The following is a 19,687-nucleotide window of genomic DNA, read 5'->3' as shown; positions in this document are numbered from 1 at the left end:
GACATCATCCGAGGACGACTTTGGGGACCCCTCCGCATCATCAAGATCAGTGTCTGATGTAAGAGACTCGTCGGGAGAGTCCACGTGCTTCCTCTTGCACGATCTCTTCCTTGGGGGCTCTTCCGAAGACAACTCCGAAGAACCCTCAGGAGGAGGGAACCCCAGTGGGGGTAACCTCAGGCCCGGGGCTCCGCTGCCTAGAGACAGGGAACTGCCAAAGACCCAGTCTCCATGCCCAGGAAGGTGCCGGTAAAGCCATAGAGATGGCCGAAGAAGACTTGGCCAAGGCACTCCTCATAGCTCTGAAAGCCGGACCCCCAGAATCCTGGGAGTGTCCGGTCCCCGGAGCCATGATAGCAGACGGAAGTCCCGCGGCCGAAGCACCGAGAGGGAGGCTCGGAACCGACAGCATAGGTCCCGAAACGTCACCCCCAGGTCCGGCCGAAGAAGTCCGTGTGCTAAACTCGGACCCGAAGGCCGGGGTTGGAGTAAGGGTCGGAGCCGACCCTAGGATCTCCACTGGCTCCATCAGCACCTGCTCTGACGGAGCCGAAGCGGTCGGAGGAGGAATGGCAATGGAGTGGGCTATCGGCTCCGAAGCCAACTGGGTTGGAGCCTAAACAAATTGGGACTGGAACAGTCTTTGGAGCACCCTGTCTGTCCGAATCTGACATCCTCGATGACCTGGAGGAGACCGAACGGGTTCGAGTCGGTCTCTCCAACGGCTCCAAGGGACTAGGGGACCGGCTCCGAGGCGACTCGATAACTATCGGCGCCGAAGGAGAGCACAAGCCAATTTCCATCGGTGCCGAAGAGGACTTCGGCGCCGAGGAGGAAGTGTCTGAGCGGACAACCTTCATCGGCTCCGAGATCAGCGGAGCCGATGAAGGTGACGCCTCGATGCCCCAGCCGTCGGCTCCGAACCCAGAGGAGTCGAGACTGGAGGCATCGAGGCAGACCGTTCCGCCCTCGGCTCCGAAGTCCGTGGAGCCGAAGGAGAAGCCTGCCTATGTCTTTTGGCGGTCGGGTCCGACGGACTGGTCGGAGCCGACGCCTTTCTTTAGCAGGAGAAGGAGAGGGCTAATGCTTCTTCAAAAGAGGGTTTTATAAGGCCTTTCAAAATAAGTTTATTTTTCCTCTCTTGGAGGACCCTCGAGGAAAACGCGTGACACACGCTGCAGGACTCCTGCAAATGTTTAGCACCCAAACAATAAACACAGAGAGAGTGGTCATCTGTGATTGACATTTTAAAGCTGCACTTAGTGCACTTCTTAAAGCCCGAAGGCCTAGGAGCCTGAGACATTATAGCAACAAATTCAGTAACACAGAAAAACACACAGTTTTGTTTTTTTTTTTTTTTTTTTTTATATAAATTGACTGTCACTACAATGATTAGCTCACAGTTGCCGATTAAGGTTGGCAGTCCGACAACTACAGAAAAATAACTAAAGGGGATCCTAGAACCCTTAAGGATTTGAAATTAAATTTACTGACAGGGAAAGGCCCTTGAGTTCAAGGGGGGCCTCTAGTCAGAACAAACACACAATCACACACAAATTTTTCACAAAAAATACCCAATCACACACAAAAAGTACGGTATAGCCGTTAAAACAGCTTTTTGTTATAGAAATAGAAAATTCCTGACAGAAAAAGTTAGTGAAAAACACTACTTAGCTCAGCCAGCTCGAGACCACGTCTTTGCTAGTTAGCGGCAAACAAGATCTGGGGGACTGGTAGTGGTGCATCCTGGGATATAGTAAGCTCAGCCAATAAGAGACTTCGCTCTTTGGCATAAGCGTGCCGAGTCGGAGCCGAGGGATCGGCTCCGAACCCATCAGTCAGAATGTAGGTGAGATAGGATCACATATCAAAATGTTCGACAGCTTACAGTAAAATAAGGACAATAACCAATAGAAAGTAGTAATAAACTCCAATAAATAAGATAAAGACTCTTCTTCTAGTCCATTTCATTCAAAAGGAATTACAAAAAAAAAATTAAAAGCATTATCACCAGCAAAAAACAACATCCTCAAAGCAGAAATTCTCCCAAACATTTAAAAATGTTTGTGCCATACACAAGTTGAAACAAGCAGCAATGTATCTTCCAGAAGCTTAAACGGCAACTGGGCTTTTAAATATCGACATCCTGGCACAGCCACCCTTCATCTCTTGCTCTTCTTTAGGGAGAGGCCCTCTACTAAGCAATTCTCCCAAAAAATATATATGGACAGCTCTGAGCGACAGACAGACATTAGTTAGAGGCAAGTCAAAAGTGCAGTTCATAAAATTATGCTTTATCCACAGGACATTCAGAGCAGTTCCATTTTGGACAGGAACCCAGAATGCTGTATTGCAACATTAGCAGCTGCTTTATGCCAGCTTTACATAGAAATACTGCACCAAATGCATCCAAGCTCCTGAATCATTTATATGGAGGATGTCAGCAAGAGCCTATCTTGGCCCAAGTATGGCGCTTACAACTATAAAACCAAATATCTGTGCAATACCCCAAATGTATGCATGCATGCCAAAAATGAAAATAGTGAAATCCTGCCACTTGTGCCAACCATCCTGAGACACCAAAGCTGGTGACAAGGAAACCTGTTGTACCAGGTTACAGAAGGTGTAAATGAAGAAATAAATGGGTAAAAGTAAAGGTTTAATATAGTTTCACTTTTGTCTGTTGTAGAAAGCCCACATGCACATGATCTACAAGGGGCAAATCAAAACATTTTCACTGAAGTCTGCATCAGACAGCAAAGCCAAGTCTGCATATGTTACAGCAATTTCTATGACTAGCAGCATTTTTCAAAAGATACACCACCTTAAAATTTAAAAGGTCAAAAAAAATCAAGAAAGATGTCCAGAATGCCAGACAACAACATACACAATACAAACAATGAAGCAAGCGAGTAGCCACAGTCAGCAAATACAGTTATGAAAGCAGCCAAACAGCATCACGAAAACACACTGGGTCACACAACAAAGCATACCAGACAGTGACATGGAAAGCAATGTACGTCTACAAATAAAATACAAAACCCAATTTCAAAAAGGCAGAACGAAAACTTAATAAAAACACAAAAGCTTCTAAGAGTAATCCAGGAGATCTTGACAGCCCAAAGTTTTCTTAAAACTTCTTTGCCATAGAACTTTCCTAAGAAACAAACTTAAAAGATCAAATTACAATTGTCTTTATTCGTTCTATTCTTTTCAAATTCTGTACAGCCTGCATTGTGTTTGTGCCATCATGAGTTTAAAGAAAATGACAAGACAGTAACTTACGGCACATACATAAAGGTAATTTCATGCATGCTATTCTCTTTTGAAGGCTCATAAAAGGTACATTCTGAATTCAATACTGCACAACTCACTGCAATGACAAATTAGAGGCATCTTGCCTTCCCTTCAGACAGTAGGATAATAACTTTATAATTCAACTTCTGTGTAATCTCCATTTCTCAAGGCGTGTTTACACACAGCCCACCACAAAAGTGCATGTACGTACACACACACACACACACACACACACACACACACACACACACACACCACAGATCTCAAATGAATCCAGGAACAAACCGGGGGGGGGGGGGGGTATACAAAACAATAGTTATTGCATTCACTTCAATAATTCACCTTATTTTCTCCAAAAGTAAAAACAAGAGTTAACAAAATTAGGACTGAGGGTACAAATAAGAGCAAATCCCAAAGGGAAAAGAAAACTTACAGAAGCACTGTTCCTAACTTATCAAAGGGAGGACCACCCCTTGAAATTTCCAGCAAAAGCACTCAAAGACAGGTGTTAAAAGTACACGACAAATACCTTCAGCATCCCCAGATGCACCCTGTCAAAATAAGATCTACATCAACACGTGCAACCACATCTCATGGAGTCTCTACTTCCAAGTCTATAAAATAAGCCACCACACAATCCAGCATTCTGGTCATTTGGAGACTCCATTGTGATACACACTGATGTCCCTCTCAGCAGGGTAAAAATAAATAAATAAATAAATAAATAAAAAAAGTCACGGTCAGTTGCCTATCAGAGGCAAGATCCTCCGCATTTTGTATGCACTCAGGTCAATGGACCACAAGTACCAGTATGACTCATAGTCCATGCGGGTGTAAAATGATCCAAGACATACCTCCCTGCACTATAAAAAGTGCATCATGGAGCTCCCAAAATGCATGTCCAGGCTAGTATAAGCCTAGCACTAAGCAGCATTTTTCTTTCAACAACAATCCCACAATACGACCAGATGACGACCGACTAATACATGGAAAAAAGATAGACCATGTTGCTTTGCCAGGGATGGTCTGCATCTCTCCCCTCCAGACTTTTGAATATTAGCTAAAATAGTGTCCCCCCCAGTGCCGTTTTTAAGTAATGCCAAACTGAAAGTGCTTCCGACATAACTAGGAAAATTTAAAAGATGTTACTGATAAAGTCTGAACAAGAAACTCCACTCCCTACAAGCTTTCCTCAACCTAGAAAATACTGCCATCTGTGCAGTCACTGAGAAATGGTTTAAAACTGTGGAGAGCACACTGGCAGTGGGAACAGGTCCACAATGATCTTTCCAAGACCAAGAACAATGTATCAATGGCCCCAGACAATACCCCAGGATGCCTTCTAAAAAAAGAAGGCAACACCACCCATCAGGCCATCTGTACTTGTTTTTTGATTGTAGCCTCCAAAACAGGATAAATGCCCCACAGAGAGAAGAGCAACAATCATCACTCTGCACAAATGTGGGCCACCTACAGACCCTTTACGTCTTACTAGTTTCATATGCAAAGCCAATGAAAGAATAATGGAAATGATCAACAATAACATAGAAAATCTCCAGACACTTCTATCCAACCCATTCGGTTTCATCAAGGGCAGGTCAAGCATACTCAGCCTGGTGGACTTCTTTGAGAAGGTCAAAGCAACGGATGAGGGCAAAATGTTTAACACAGTCTACCTTGACCTGGCCAAGGCATTTGACGCAATACCCCACTCGGCCAATGTTGACAAAATTAATGGTTCGGTATAAACCGTTTATGTCACCAGCTGGCTCACAAACAGAATCCAAGAACTTAGAATTGGTTGGGGAGTCCAGCTATGCAAACAAGATAGTCGCAAGTGGAGTCCCTCAGGGATTGGTCCTGGGGCCACTCCATTTTGGTATTAACTTTTCTGAGAAGGCAGTACACCACTGTGTGCAGAGCTCATTGTAAATGGTGCCACATACATGGAGCCAGAAGATATAGCAAACCTCCTAGCTGATAATTCAGCCTCCAAACTTAATCCTCCCTCCCGCTCAACTTTCCCTCGGGAACTATTACCAAATATAACTTCCCTTAATATCACTAAGGAACAGTTCCTTAATATTCTCTCCAAGACCACTGCATTAATGGCCCAGACAATATCCCAAGATGATTTTTAAATAGCATGAAAGCTGACCGATCAGGGCCTCTAGAAGTACTATTTAACTGTAGCCTCCAATCAGGCTATGTACCTCATGAATGGAGAAAGACAACAGTCATCTCTCTGCACAAAGTTGAGCCAACTACAGACCCATAACTCTCACTAGGCTTGCATGTAAAACCACGGAAAGAATTATCATGGAGATGATTAATAGAGACAGAGTAAACCTCCAATCACTGGACCCAACCCAAGGGCAGATCATACCTACTCAACCTGGTAGACTTCTTTGAGAAGGCCACCAAAGCAATGGAGGAGAGCAAAACCATTCACAGTGTCTAGCTTGCCCTGGCCAGGGCATTTCACATAATACACCACTTGGGCACTGTTGACAAATTCAAGAGATTAGGTACAAACCTGTATGTCACCCAGTTGACAGCCAACTGGCTGACAGGCAGGACCCAAGAAGTTAGAATTGGGGAGCCCAAAGAGGCAAATCGCAACTGGAGTCCCTCAGGGATCAGTCCTTCGACCGCTCCTTTTTGGCATTTATTTCTCAGAAGTCAAAGCCAATGTCAGTGGTCTCGGTCACACTAAATTTGCATATGACTGCAAATTAGGAGCAGTCGCCGAATCTCACACTGACACAAATGTTCTCCAGGAGGGGCTGACAGAGACAAACAACTGGTATCAGAGCCATGGACTAAAACTAAATATCAAGAAATTTATAATGGTATCCTCTGGGAAGTCATCCATCCCTGGTAACCATCATATTGACAACACACCCCTTAGAGTTGACCCAGTAGTCAGGGACTTAGGGACACACAGATAGTAATCTAGCCTTTGATCATCACAGGTCTACAGTGGTGAGGAAATCATTCTATGTTGCACAACTGATACCGTACCTTTGTTTATAAAAGTCCAAGGATGTCACTGTTCTACATTCATCAGTCTTAAGAGTACAATGCCCTCTCTGGTATGTACCTAACCAGGCATATCCAACAATTGGAACATCCACAGAGGGACCTCACTAAAAGAATACAGGCATAAGTGCTATGTCCTAAGCAGACCACCACAAGGCCCTATATCCTGTCTTCTACAGGCTTTTGAGGGGAGATCTATGCCTGGCATACAGGGCATTGTCCAACTCCACTCTGATGGACCTCCTGCATATCCACAAATCAAACAGCACTAGAATTACCCATTCTAAAGACTTAAAACCTTGCCTGCTGGAGAGATGGGTATGTATCCCAGAGACTACTCTGTCTATGGAACAGGCTCCTCCCATCCAACCCAATTCAAGTGCAACTTGGACAACTGGATGGGAGACCGGAAATTCACCTCTGGTTTGGCACCGGTCTCTAATGGACACAGGTAACCTGTAAATGGTTCATCTCCCAGGCCGATGCTTACAAGAGTATCAGAACTTGTCAAAGATATGGGACGCATGGCTAGGCTTAAAAAGACTCTTGTGGTCATTAGCCTAGTAAACACCTATGAAGTCAAGACCAATGTCAGGGACCCCTTGTTGACTAAATTTGCATAGGACTGCAAATTAGGAGCAGCCTTAGAATCCCCCACCTACACTAATTTTCTCGAGGAAGAGTGGACACAGAAATTTGCGTCAGAGGCGTGGACTAAAAATAAATAATATAGTGTCCTTCAAGAAGTCATCCACACCTAGTAACTATCATATTGACAACACATCCCCAAGAGTCGATCCAGTAATCAAGAACTTAGGGACACACACAGCCAGTAATCTAGCCTTTGACCTCTATAGGAAATCATTCTACGATGTGCAACTTATAAACGAAGGTGTGGCACCTAGGCCCAAGGAGGTCACCGTACCCAGCATTCAATTAATATACCCCTTTGGTATGTGCATATAAAGCACATACAACAACTGGAATATCCACACAGAGATTCCAAACTAGATGCAAATAACGTGCCCTATGCAGAGCACCCTAAAGCCCTACTCCTGCACCCTGTCCCCTACAGACCTGTTGAGGGGAGCTCCATGCCTGGCGTATAAGGTATTGCCAAGACCCCACCCTGATGGACCACTTGCATACCTACACAAAAGAGGCACTACAACAATTACCCATTCCAAAATCTTAAACGTTGCTTGCAATATAAAACAGGGCCTGCTAGAGAGAAACGTGTATGTATACCAGGGGCTACCCCTTCTCTGGGACAGTCCTCCCTAACCCAACTCAAGTCTAACTTGGACAACTGCAAAAAGAACAAAAACATTCACCCCCGATTTGGCACCTATGTCTCTAATAGACACAGGCAGACTGTAAATGGTTTACCCCCAAATAATGTTTACACTTGTTAAGGATACCAGAACTGATAGGAAATCTGGATGTGTAGCTATGCTTAAAAAGGCCCTTGTGGTCAGTCTAATATTCACCTATGAACCCCATGGGAAGGCCACTCAACGAAAACTAATTACGCAGTCATATAAAAGCTGAATAAACAAAACTTTTTATACCACCATTGTAGACTTTGACCCACAACAAATCACAGTCCATCAAAAGCAGTAATGTTGCAAAACCATGCAGGGAGCAGATGGAAAGCAAATCACAATTCCTTACTCCCCAGCATCAACATCAGAGTTACTTCTAGCTATCAAAAATAATTTTAAGCTAAAAATATAAAATGTGTACCTACAGTACTCCAGCTACGATTTTGATACCCACCACATTATAAAAATAGGAAAGTAAGGCCAGAACCCAAGAGGGATGACAGGCAAAATGCTATAAATTGTCAACAGAGAAGATTACACTAGCAGCAAAGTGCTCAAAATAACTTGGGCAATACATTTACCAGAGGCACACCACAGTGCACTACTGGCAAAAAACATATACGTATATAATGCACTGCTGTATACCACCCCCGCCTTCATCCAGTCATAGTAACCCTTTTCCCCATTTAACTATGCAGTGTTACCACCAGCATATTATACAGAGACTTAACCACTAGTCCAACTAGCTGCCAACAAGCCCTGCTAACATCCTCTCCCCAAAATAATCTACACACGCACAAAAACATATCAGTCAAGAAAGTCATCTGGACTACTCCTAGGACGACGAACCACTTGCCACGTAAATGGGCCCATACCAAAATTTTAGAAGTCAAAATTATGCCTCAAAGTGAGCAACCACTGCTCTACCATTGGTAAAGCACTATACAAGTAGAGTCAGACATGTTCTTTTAACTGCACCGTTTTAAATTCATTATGGAACAAACCTGGCCAAACAAAAGCTTACATTTTCTAAATACCAAAGAAGATGTTAATGACTGCTCAACAAAAGCATTAAATGCTACTTAAAAATGTTATCTTCCATAAAAAGAAAAATGCCAAGACTGGGAAATGCCAAATAAGCGAGGGGGAGGGGGGCTGAATCTACACATCTACTAGTAATCAAAAGATCAAATAAAATGTCAGTCCCCCAAATACATTTTGTTTTACAAGAATAACAACTTCACAAGAAGCATAAAGTTTTTGTCTTGTCTAATATCATTCCTACTCCAGGAAAGGAAGCAACAACAGTCAAGCCCGACAGAACTCAAAACCAAACACACACACCTGCAAATGCAACTTCACGCCATGCTTAAATTGTTGTAATTACACCAATCTCTGCAATAAGACAACATTGCATTTTTGTTTTTGCCTCTGTCCTGTGTCATTACTGAAATTGGTCCAGCAACATGGTTACGCAGTAAACCCCCTTGCCAATACAAACTCGAGTAACGCAATCCTCCATGAAACACCTTTAGCAGAACCTTTTTAAATCAAACACGTGAAGAAAAATTTAACTTGCAACCCATGCAAGATAAAACAAATACAAAACCATTACTCTCCTACGCTTTTTGCATGCCAAACAAAACAAACTCGCATCAAAATTAAATTTCTCTCTTTTTGCTATAGCTGGTCAAAATATTAGATGCAACAATTCTTCCACAACTCAAACCTACTGTAAAATCTGACTGTATACAGTTTGATTTTGGCACATCACTACCACATTTTTTCTCTACGTGAGCAGCCAAACATACAGAACGCTCAATTAAATAGATACCTTGCTTGCTGCACCTTTAAGACACACCCGCATTAACTTGACATTTTCTAAACATACAGACCACACTCTTGATGCAATGCATGCAATGATAAATGTCACAGGGATCTGTCTGAAAAATCAGCCACTATCTGTAAACATAAAAAAGCAGAGAACACTCATATCTATAGAAAAACTTTGTATATGGAAGACCTCACTCTTCAAATAATGTAATGCACAGGATCTGACCTAATCAGAATGGACGTTCTCCATTGGTTCAAGAAAAAGAATCTTACTACCTATATACACGTCCCACATTAAGTAAGCCACACATCCAGCTAACCATTTAAAAAAGGAAATCCGTGTCTTGAAAATACGTCTATTCAAAAAAAATAAATAAGCAAAATCTATTGTAAACGCTTATTTTGACACAGGTAAGACTTTCTTCTGTTCTACAACTACCACACAGACCTGACAAAATCCTTGTGTAAATTGAGAGAGCAACTCAAACCACAGCTAAATTGGTCACCATCTCCCCAAAAAATGCACTTGCTAACACATGATTCAGAATACCACCCCAGCCCCTTTCAAGATCCAAGTCTAAAGAGGGGGCGGGGCTGGCATAATGGTAACTATCTTTACCTAACAGATAGGTGCACGGTTTGATTCTGACCTGTAGTTACTAAATAAATTTGAGTACACCAATAGCTTAGCATTTACTTACAATTCATTAACCTATCGAAAAAAACAAAAACAGCATTCAAAAATCAATACCGTCAATACTTCTCTCAATAAGTACTTTTGCTGAAAAGGTTACAACACATTAAAGATGCCAACATTACGAGAAACTGGCAACCACTATGGGGCGCTCGACATATTTCACATAATTCAAAATAAAAAGAAACTGCACAAGCCGTGTGACAACCAACACTTCACAAATGGGAGGGGCTTACGTACGTCTATCCGCCATTTTCTCAACACAGAACAGGAAGACATATTAGCGCAAAACACAACAAAAGAGAAAGCAATATCAGTTTGGAAACAGAGCTAACTAGATCAGCTGAATTTTTTTTATAAAACCTGCGATCATAACACAGCTTACATAACTAGAACACATTAAAATCACATAATCTATAATATAAAATCACATAATCTATAATAAACTTATCTGACAGTACCAGTTCCAGTATAAACAATAAAACATTCTGGTTAAAATGCAACACAATAAATAAGGTGCACAATCACCATGCCTTGCATTCCCGTTTACCAAAATTAAGACATGTCAAAATCTTTATGTACATAAATACTTTCAACGGTACAATTAACTTAGTATGGACCATGCATGCAGCTGTCTTCCACAAGAAGAGACCTTACCGAATATGGGGAATGCCAACTCCACCCTGAAGAATTTTGTACAGTTTGCTTTCATACAACAACTGCGGATGTCTAGCCTTTTGAGACTCGAGTTTCACGGCCACCTCCTAAGAGAGAGAAAAAAAGAAAACATATGTACCGAAAAAAACAAACAAAACAAAATACAGCTCGATTTAGTTATGTAACAATTATGCAAACATCAAGATCCCAAACTCCACGCAAATGTTTTGGAGCTGTGGACTCTTTATTAAGTTAGTGAACACCGATTGGAGCGACAAGCTAAAACTGATGAATGCCATACCATTACAAAAGCGCTCAGTTCAATCAGTTCCAAATGTTCCGCACAGCATACAAATTCTAATACAACCTTATAAATTGATCGGGTGAAAGCAAGACCAGCGATCATCTATAACCAACTTAAATAAAACATAAAATGCTTAACAAATCATGAAAAGGTTTCAGTTCTACAATTTACCTCTCCATTTGTGATATTAATGGCCAAGTAAATATCCCCAAAAGAACCAGAGCCTATTTTTCGTACAAGCTTGTATTTGCCCCCTACGATGAACTCCGCTTTCGAGCCGCTGCTGCTCGCCATCTTCCCTCTAGTTTGTTGTCCGAAGAGTTACACAGCTAAGAGGATTGGGCCCTGGAGGGTATTGAAACGCTAATACGCATGTATGTGTACGTGCGCGCGACCGCGAGTACACGCAAAAGCTGCAGTTCTTCTGTTTGATGGGTTAGTTGGGCTTCCGTAAGTTATTATTTGCGTGTGTAATTATAACTGTACAATAGCAACAGCTTAATAGTGGTACAATGAGGTAATGTTTTGTGTAATATTTGAAACTTTTTAAGGTTGTAAAATTTGTAGGAAAGGAAATATGGTAAGTAAATTGACAAGACCGGAGAGAAGAAGCTTTATGCAAGCGAGAAAACAGATTGTTAAACATTGTATGTTGTATACGAGTAAAACAATAATGCATACTTATTATGTTAAAGCTCACATACATGTTTTTTTTTTTTTTTTTTGCGGTATAAGATGTGGACTTGTAAAATTATACTTTTATGTCTAGAGAGTGTAGAACAAGAGAGCGTGTTTTCGATGCTGCTGTATATGTCGGACTCGGAGACGGAGTGTTTATAACAATGTGTTTATAGGCAAATATTAATGCAAGCAAATTTCGTGCTGTTTTTCAGACTGCTGAGCTCCAGCGCACTACTTTGCATGTGTATGTATATTTGTGTATGGAACACTACCTCTGTTAATGTGGAGCAAATGGGCAAAATGTGGAACACTTTCTAGTACTTTACTAACAACTTTAAATAGGAAGCTCCTGCGGTGCTTAAACTGTGTTAGTCTATACTTTTTTTTATAAAATTTTCTTTGATGAAGTAATATGATTCTGTATTATTTACCTTGATTATTTGTTAAAAAAAACATGAGCGTGTAACAGACCCTGTCACTATGTAACAACGAGGAACGTTCCTTTTAGTGAGGCACACTTGAGAGGTGTGTGTAGTCCATTTTATCTCCGAGATCTCTGTCGTATATTGTATGTGTCTGTAGCTTTTAATTTCCTCTCACTGGATTGGATTATACTTATATTTATTTATTGACTGAGAATGTCCACTGGGTCAGAAACCCATTTTCAGTGGAGGCCCGGGGAGAAAAGCTCTAGTTATAGATCAAACATTTTACAACAAGGTAATATTTACAGTAATAAAACAGTGTACAAACATTTTTATACAATTTCCTTATGATTAGTACTAGAGTAGAAAGATTTATACGATCTGTTTAGGTGTTATTAGTACACATACAGTATTTGTAATGGCATTCATTGTATGGAGAGGAAAAGGACAGTACATAACATTCATAATGTTTGTTTGTGTTTTTCAGCTTTTCCCGGTTAGGGCTCGCCACAGCGTAACTCCGGTCCGCTAATGATTGGTAGTGGATTTTTACGTACCGGGTTACCAGCCCTGACGCAGAACCTTCAACGAAGGCACGCCCCATTCACGTATGCTTCCACGCAGAAGACGCTCTAGCTGAGAATCGAACGGGCCAACGCTACTGCAGCACCACCACCACCGCAGTATAGTACATAGCATTCATAATAAACAGTTAATGTATGTACTTCAGTACAGGGGAAGTTTAGGATTTAGCCAAATGAGACAAGACAGGGATTGACATGTCAATAGTTGATGTAGAAAAGACAATGCAGTTTAGAGAATTTTGATCGAGTCATACTAGTCAGCAAAATCTTAGAATTACTTTATGGTGGTCTACTGCTCAGAGCACACGGTCAGATTTGATTGTTGAGAAAGTGGCTTTTTGGGGCGAGTTTCCATGTTTTTATGGAATCAAGTTGTGTAATAGAGGGGGTAGGGCGGGGCATAATTTTTCTATGGAGTGGCAGTACAAGCTTTGCCCAGCTCTCTTGTTGGATTTGGATATGCTTAGAAGCTGTCTGGGAGGGGATGCAAGATTGTAGGATAGAATGAAGGACAGTTTTCTGGGTTGTATATTAGTTTACAAGTAAGAGTTAGTTGGATGTAATGAAGGGAGTGGGGGAATTCAAACCATTTCAATTCCTTATTGGCCTGGCAGAGGTACGTGTATCTTGGTAGGCCATAGGCATATTTTGCAATTTTATAATAGCATGAATGTAGTTTGTTACTTAGAGATGTGTGAAGGTTTGTAAATATGGGGGAACCGTAGAGGAGGGAATGGAGTAGGACGGTATTTGCCAGTTTTATTTTCATGGATTTATCCATGTAGAGTTTGTCTAATTTAAAACATGTTTTTTTTTTTTATAATTATTGTATTAAGAATTTGTTGTTCGAAGGATAGTTTGGCATCTATAGTAATGCTTGTAATTTTGCTGTCTTCACTACATCAATTTCAGTCTTGTTTTGGGAGTAAATTTTAAAGTCCTGTGGAGGTGGTTTAGATGAAAATAGTAGTAGCTTAGATTTTTTGGGTATTTTGTATTAGTTGTCCTTCGTTTAACTAAGTTTCTATGGTTGAGAAGGCATTTTGTGTAATTTTTAGGAGATCTGGGAAGTTACTAGAGGAGGATATGATAGAATTGTCAGCATACTGGAAGAGTAAATTTTGTGGGGAGACTGTGTGGAGATAATTTATAAATACATTAAAATAGAGGTCCAAGAATTGACCTCTGGGGGACTCCTGTCTTATTAACCAGATTTGACCGATTTGCCACCCGACAGATTGTTGCCTGTTGTTCAGGTAGTTTGTGAACCAGGTATGTTCATAGCATCCTAATGTTGCTAGTTGTTGGAGTAGTTATAGTATGTGATACTGTGTCAAAAGCTTTGGATAGGTCTAATAAGACTACTGTTGTCAATAGACCAGAGTCCAGACCTTTGTTCACAGTATTGGTGAAAGTAAGGTTATAGTAGTACTGTGTGCAGTACGAAAACCATGTTTAGTATGGGCGAAAAGATTGTCAGACAGGTGTTTCAGAGGTTGAGTGTATGTACACTTTTCCAATATTTTAGGTAATGCTGAGAAAATGGAAATGGGTCGATAGTTAAATCATTAGTATTTCCACCTTTATTCAATGAGATTATGATGGATTTCTTCCAGATTTGAGGGACTGTGGATTCTGAGATGGATTAATTAATTAGAATACTGATGGGATAGGCTATTGTGCCAACACCAAGTTTAAAGTATTCGGCAGGGAGGTTATCGGCAGATAGGGAGCATGACCTTGGCTTAGTTCGCAATTTAAATAATAAAGATGTGGGCACTGGTTTTATGGAAATTGTTGGAGTTACTGGGGTATTGTTAGTGGTTTCTTTGTGGAGTGAGGGATGTAAGTTGGGATTCTCATGAACTGGGTTTGAGGTGATCTTATTGTTGGGGGGGTTCTTTGTTATTGGTGGGGGTTCTTTGACAACTTTAAGCATGGTGTTGATAAAGTGGGAGTTGAAAAATGTGTTGTGTTTTTTTGTGGGTCTTTATCATGGGATGTGTTTTGTGTGGTCCCAGGATTAAGTAGAGAAGAGACTGATTTCCAGAAATTTTAGGGATATTTCTTTGACTAGATAATTATTGTAAAAAAACGTTTTTTGTCATTTTTAACTAATTTCTTGGCTTTGTTATGAAGTTGTTTGAAGTTAATTTCATTTGCTTGTTTTTTGTTTACGCCTTTAGCCAAGGAGCATGATTAAGTTTTTTTTTTCTTTTGTACCAAATGGGGGCTAACGTGTTTAGGGTATCGAGGAAGATCTTATTAAAACACTTTACAGCATCTTCTAAGAGTAATGATTTTAGTGGGGTCCAATTGTGAGGTTTTAGGGAGTTACTGAAAGTTATTTAAGTTTCTAGATGTTCTATTTGAGTGGGGTTTGGGTACCTGAGAATGGATTCTGTGTGTAAAAATTGTCACTTAGGATATCAGGGAGGGTACCAGCGTTGGAATATTTGTGTGGATCCGAGAGTAGGATCCAGTCCAAGGTGGATTCTGGTTGCGTGTTTAGTATTCGTGTAGGGCATGTGACAAGCTGTGTATACTTGTTCAGGTTGTACAATTAGTTGGGGAGTGTGAGATTAAATTGTGCCAATTAATGTTCATATCCCCTAGAATGACAGTTTCATTGGATATGTTTTGGGTTTTCCAAGATAGAAAATCTTCAAGAAAAGGGATGTTTTGGCCTGGAGGAGTATATAGTGCTGCTATACATAAATGTTTACTATTATTTATTAGTAATGATGCTAATAACATTTCCATGTTGCCAAAGTTTGGGACAGGTTTAGAAAAGGATGTAATGGTGAAGGGGTTAAGATAGGTTAAAAGAAAGAAGGGTGCAGCTTTAGAGTCTGTCTTTTTGTAGGATATTGTAACTAGCTGGAACTTTTTCAGTGTCAGATGTATGTGGCTTTAGCCACATTTCTGTAATAGATGCAATATCAGGAGTATATTGAGAGAGCCAGGCATGAAGTTCTGTAAGTTTGTCACAAATACTCCATGTGTTGATTGTTATTATAAGTAGGTTTTGTGTTAGTAGATGACTAAGAGGTGGGAGGGGGGGGTGGATGATATTGGGAGGTCTGGGATTTGATTGTATGTCGCTGCTTTGAGATGGTAACAAAACATGATTTATAAGGTGTATATGGAATTCTTTTGAGTTTGTTGTTGATGGGGAGTTCTCTGAATTTGGTAGTGTCTACATTGCTATGATTGAATATAGATGAGATGTTAGAGAAGCTAATTATATTGGGTTGTGGTGCTGTAGTTTAGGGTAGGAGATCTTAAAGATGATGAGAATTGCATACTCTGGAGGGAGGTGGCTTGGGTTAGTATGAGAAGAGGAGTTTTGAGAGAGAAAATTAAAATAATTAGCTGTATAGTGTTGGGCATTTTGTAAAGGAACTGATATAGAATATAAGGTAGAGGTGAAATTTGTGGTATTAAGATACTTGGGGAAATTGGTCAGTGTTTAAAGTATTATTGGCACTTGGTAAATGTAGTGAAAATTTTCAAACCAGATTTGTATCCCTATTTTATGGTTTAGTTATGTTTCTGTTACTTAGTAAAACAAGTGTACTGTGAATTAGTTAGATAGCTGACTGCCTTATTTTAATTCATGTGCTAACAGTTATTTCTGTTTTGCTGTATAGTAGCCCTTATCTGTGTAATTCTTACATTTCATTCACTTTGTGTACTGCCTAGTTGCATGTTAATTGTGTGGGCTTAAAATTTTAGATCTTTCCCCATTCCGTTCCCTTCCTCATACTTGATGCCAGTATTCTCTTATCAAGATTTACATTCAGTAAACTTTGTGTTTTTATTGGTACAGGCATCTTGCTTCTATGAGGTGCCATTAAATGTGAATGGTTTAGCATTGTGTTTATAGTTAGCTGATTTAATCTGCATTTTTTTTCTGTTATGGATGTGTCACTTCTGTTTTAAACCACATTTGGACATGAAATATATGGGATATCCTTGGGGTGGATCCAGTGCAGGTGCAGTATTAATGTAGTAGTGGGTTTGATCTTATTCTGTTAGGTCACAGTTCTGTTTATACAAGTGTTGTCTTTTGTACAAGTATAACATTTACCTTCTTGGTCCAGTATTGTTTGACCATATTAGTCAAGTAAAAGTAATGCATAATTGCTTTACAGTGCTACTCATTTTAGTAAAGGTCTGCATAACAACTCAGTTGATGAATTTGCAAGAGGTTTCTTCAATATTATCTTCCTATATAACAATGTATTTAAAGGTATGCATCTGTCTACCAATTTCAACAAAAGTGTCTGCAGACCAGAAGCATTGTGGGGAAGCTTCCTTCAAATTATCATGGTCCTACCCTAACACGAATCTGGATATTTATGTTGTATCCAGTTATTGTACTGATCTAAGTCAGTGAAATAGTTGTAACATAAAACTGCATTTGAACTGTTTTAGTTTTGTTAAGCTTTGGTGGGGGGGGGGGTTGTATCACCTTACTGTTTGGCTGTATTACCATGTTGAAATGCTATGCAATGCATTAAGTATGTAAGTGTTGATTCTACTTACTTATTTTGGTAACTATTTGAAATGCCGGTATCTGCTATAGCGAGTCCTGAAACAGAGACTGGCTGAAATCCGGATTTGCATATACTAAATCCAACATGGCCATTTCTCAGAATATTCCCCTTTCTCTGATTCTCTGAGGTATGGCAATCTCATACTTGATATATATAAGTTTGGAGGGTAGTGGTGGGGGGGGGTAAGAAGTTTAAGGAGGAGTGATCTCCCAGATTCGCTCTTTTCCTGGGTTTTCTGTCTTTTTCTTTTATCTTGTCGGTACTCTGCAGTTCATGTGCTGACATTTCAGTAGGGAGCTGCTTATTTTTTTGCTTTGTATAAGGTAACCACTTATTGTATACTGTGTCTCAGTATTGTCTGTATCTGTGTGGATATGTTTAATGCTCAGATCCTGGCTGAAAAGGGTCCTCAACTTAATCTGTTTTACCCGAATAAGTATATATGTGTGTGTGTGTATATATATATATATATATATATATATATATATATATATATATATATGTGTGTATATATATGTGCAACAAATAAACTTAAGAGCCAGTAGAGAGTATATTCAACTACTCGTAGACTTTTTTCGCCCAGTTGAGACAGACGTTAAAGATAACATTTTCAAGATACAGAATAAGTTGATAGAACACTGTGGGGCTGATGAAACAGAGTTTTATCTGCATGAGATCATGGAAAGAATAGGACGTTTTGAGAAAAACCTGCTGAACAATAAACGTAGGAAATTGGCAAGAGACACTCATGATTTTGCTAATAACAATGTATTCATCTGGCCAAGAACTGTTAACACAGACCAACGAACAATATCTGATAACTCTCATAATGTTCGGAACTTGCAAAATACAGGTAGATCTGTACAAACATCAAGAAGGAACACAGAAACGGTGATGCAGAATGGACATGACCGAAATGGTACAAACAACTCCGCACCAGAATCAGGACAATTGAGTCCCCATACAATAGAAGTGAATGATAAGCATGAGCTACCTTCTATATCTAATTCTATTACCTCTCCACCCATTACTGGATCTGTATATACCACACCTAATGAAGAAAATGTAGAACAACAGATAGCTCCCATGCATAGAATTAGACCAGAAATGGCACCACCCACTACCTTATCAGGAGCGGTTAGACGCAAGATACAATTGGAGGGACAACAGAGCACGGATTTTCCATTGCCAATCAGGACGGGCAGAAAGCGCTCGCTGGATTTAGACAACGGAAGAGGAGCAAAGCGGAAGGAGCCCCCACATTTGCAGTATCAGCAGAAAACACTTCAGAAGTATTGGTACCCGAGCGTGTGAGATGTACCCTGTTAACATCAGAAGACACAATTCCTATGAATATACAATCTCCATGTTTGATATATAATATTTCTAAATATGAGTTAACAGAAGCAGAAAGGATGTTACTTAACAAAGGCCTATCCTTCATACCAACGAATAACATGGATGTCAGCCAGGCGTTATTGTCAACTAGACTATTTGTACGTCGTGTTGGATTGAAGCTAATGTATCAAACAGATATGAGTAGGGATACTATACATCCATTGAGTAGCTTCAAAGGCAAGAGTTTGTTTATACCTCATCTACAACCTACTTTGGAAGTCTTTTTAAAAACAGTGGAATCCCAGATATATGGAGAGTTTTCTCAAGTTACCCCGGATATGGGTAATAATTTAACACAACAAGAGAGAGAAGCCCTGATTAAACTACGTACCAACAAAGATATTATTATACGAGCAGCAGACAAGGGAGGCTCTATAGTGGTGTTAGATGCTGAATATTATACAAGGAAAATGATGCAATCTATACAAACTGACTCATATGAGCAGATTACATTAGAACAAGTGAATATTATGCACCATAGAGTTACAGAAGCTTTGAACGAAAGTAAACATCTAGGCCTTATGACACAAGAGCTGCATGATTTTTTCATAGTAGACTTTCCACTGATTCCCACACTCAGTGGACTACCCAAGATTCATAAGAATCCACAATACCCTGAATTTAGACCTATAGTTTCGGGTGCAGGGTGGATAACGGAACCAATATCTAGATATTTGGATGACCAGCTCAAAAAGTATCTTTTAAGACAGGAAACCGTCCTACGTGATACAGAACATTTTCTAAAAAGCCTGTATTCTGTCACCAGAGACCTCTCAACATTGGACAATGTCCTTTTGGTCACGATGGACGTGGTCTCATTGTTCACATGTATCCCGAATGACCAGGGATTATCATATCTGAAAGCCTTTTTAATGAGAGCCTCAG

At 40.2% G+C, this 19,687-nt stretch overlaps 1 protein-coding gene across 4 annotated transcripts in view; it reads right to left on the bottom strand.

Annotated features, from left to right (window-relative positions):
• Positions 1–11,517, bottom strand: part of CSNK1A1 (casein kinase 1 alpha 1) — a 1,314,414-nt gene extending 1,302,897 nt beyond the window's left edge. Inside the window, exons 1-2 of one of the 4 annotated variants that reach the window (XM_044067738.1) lie at positions 11,324–11,517; positions 10,849–10,955 (exon numbers count right to left, since the gene is read on the bottom strand). In XM_044067738.1, coding sequence (XP_043923673.1) covers positions 10,849–10,955; positions 11,324–11,446 — 230 coding nt within the window. In that variant the 5' untranslated portion in view covers positions 11,447–11,517. The remainder of the gene's footprint in view (positions 1–10,848; positions 10,956–11,323) is intronic. The other 3 variants (XM_044067739.1, XM_044067736.1, XM_044067737.1) reach the window with 3 other exon arrangements.
• Positions 11,518–19,687: the final 8,170 nt, after the last annotated feature.

The sequence above is a fragment of the Protopterus annectens genome, chromosome 3.part1, assembly GCF_019279795.1.
Source record: "Protopterus annectens isolate FY-2018-M chromosome 3.part1, PAN1.0, whole genome shotgun sequence".
Lineage (NCBI taxonomy): Eukaryota > Metazoa > Chordata > Ceratodontiformes > Protopteridae > Protopterus > Protopterus annectens.
The sequence above is the reverse complement of the archived record's forward strand: the minus strand, read 5'-3'. Positions and strand labels throughout refer to the sequence as shown.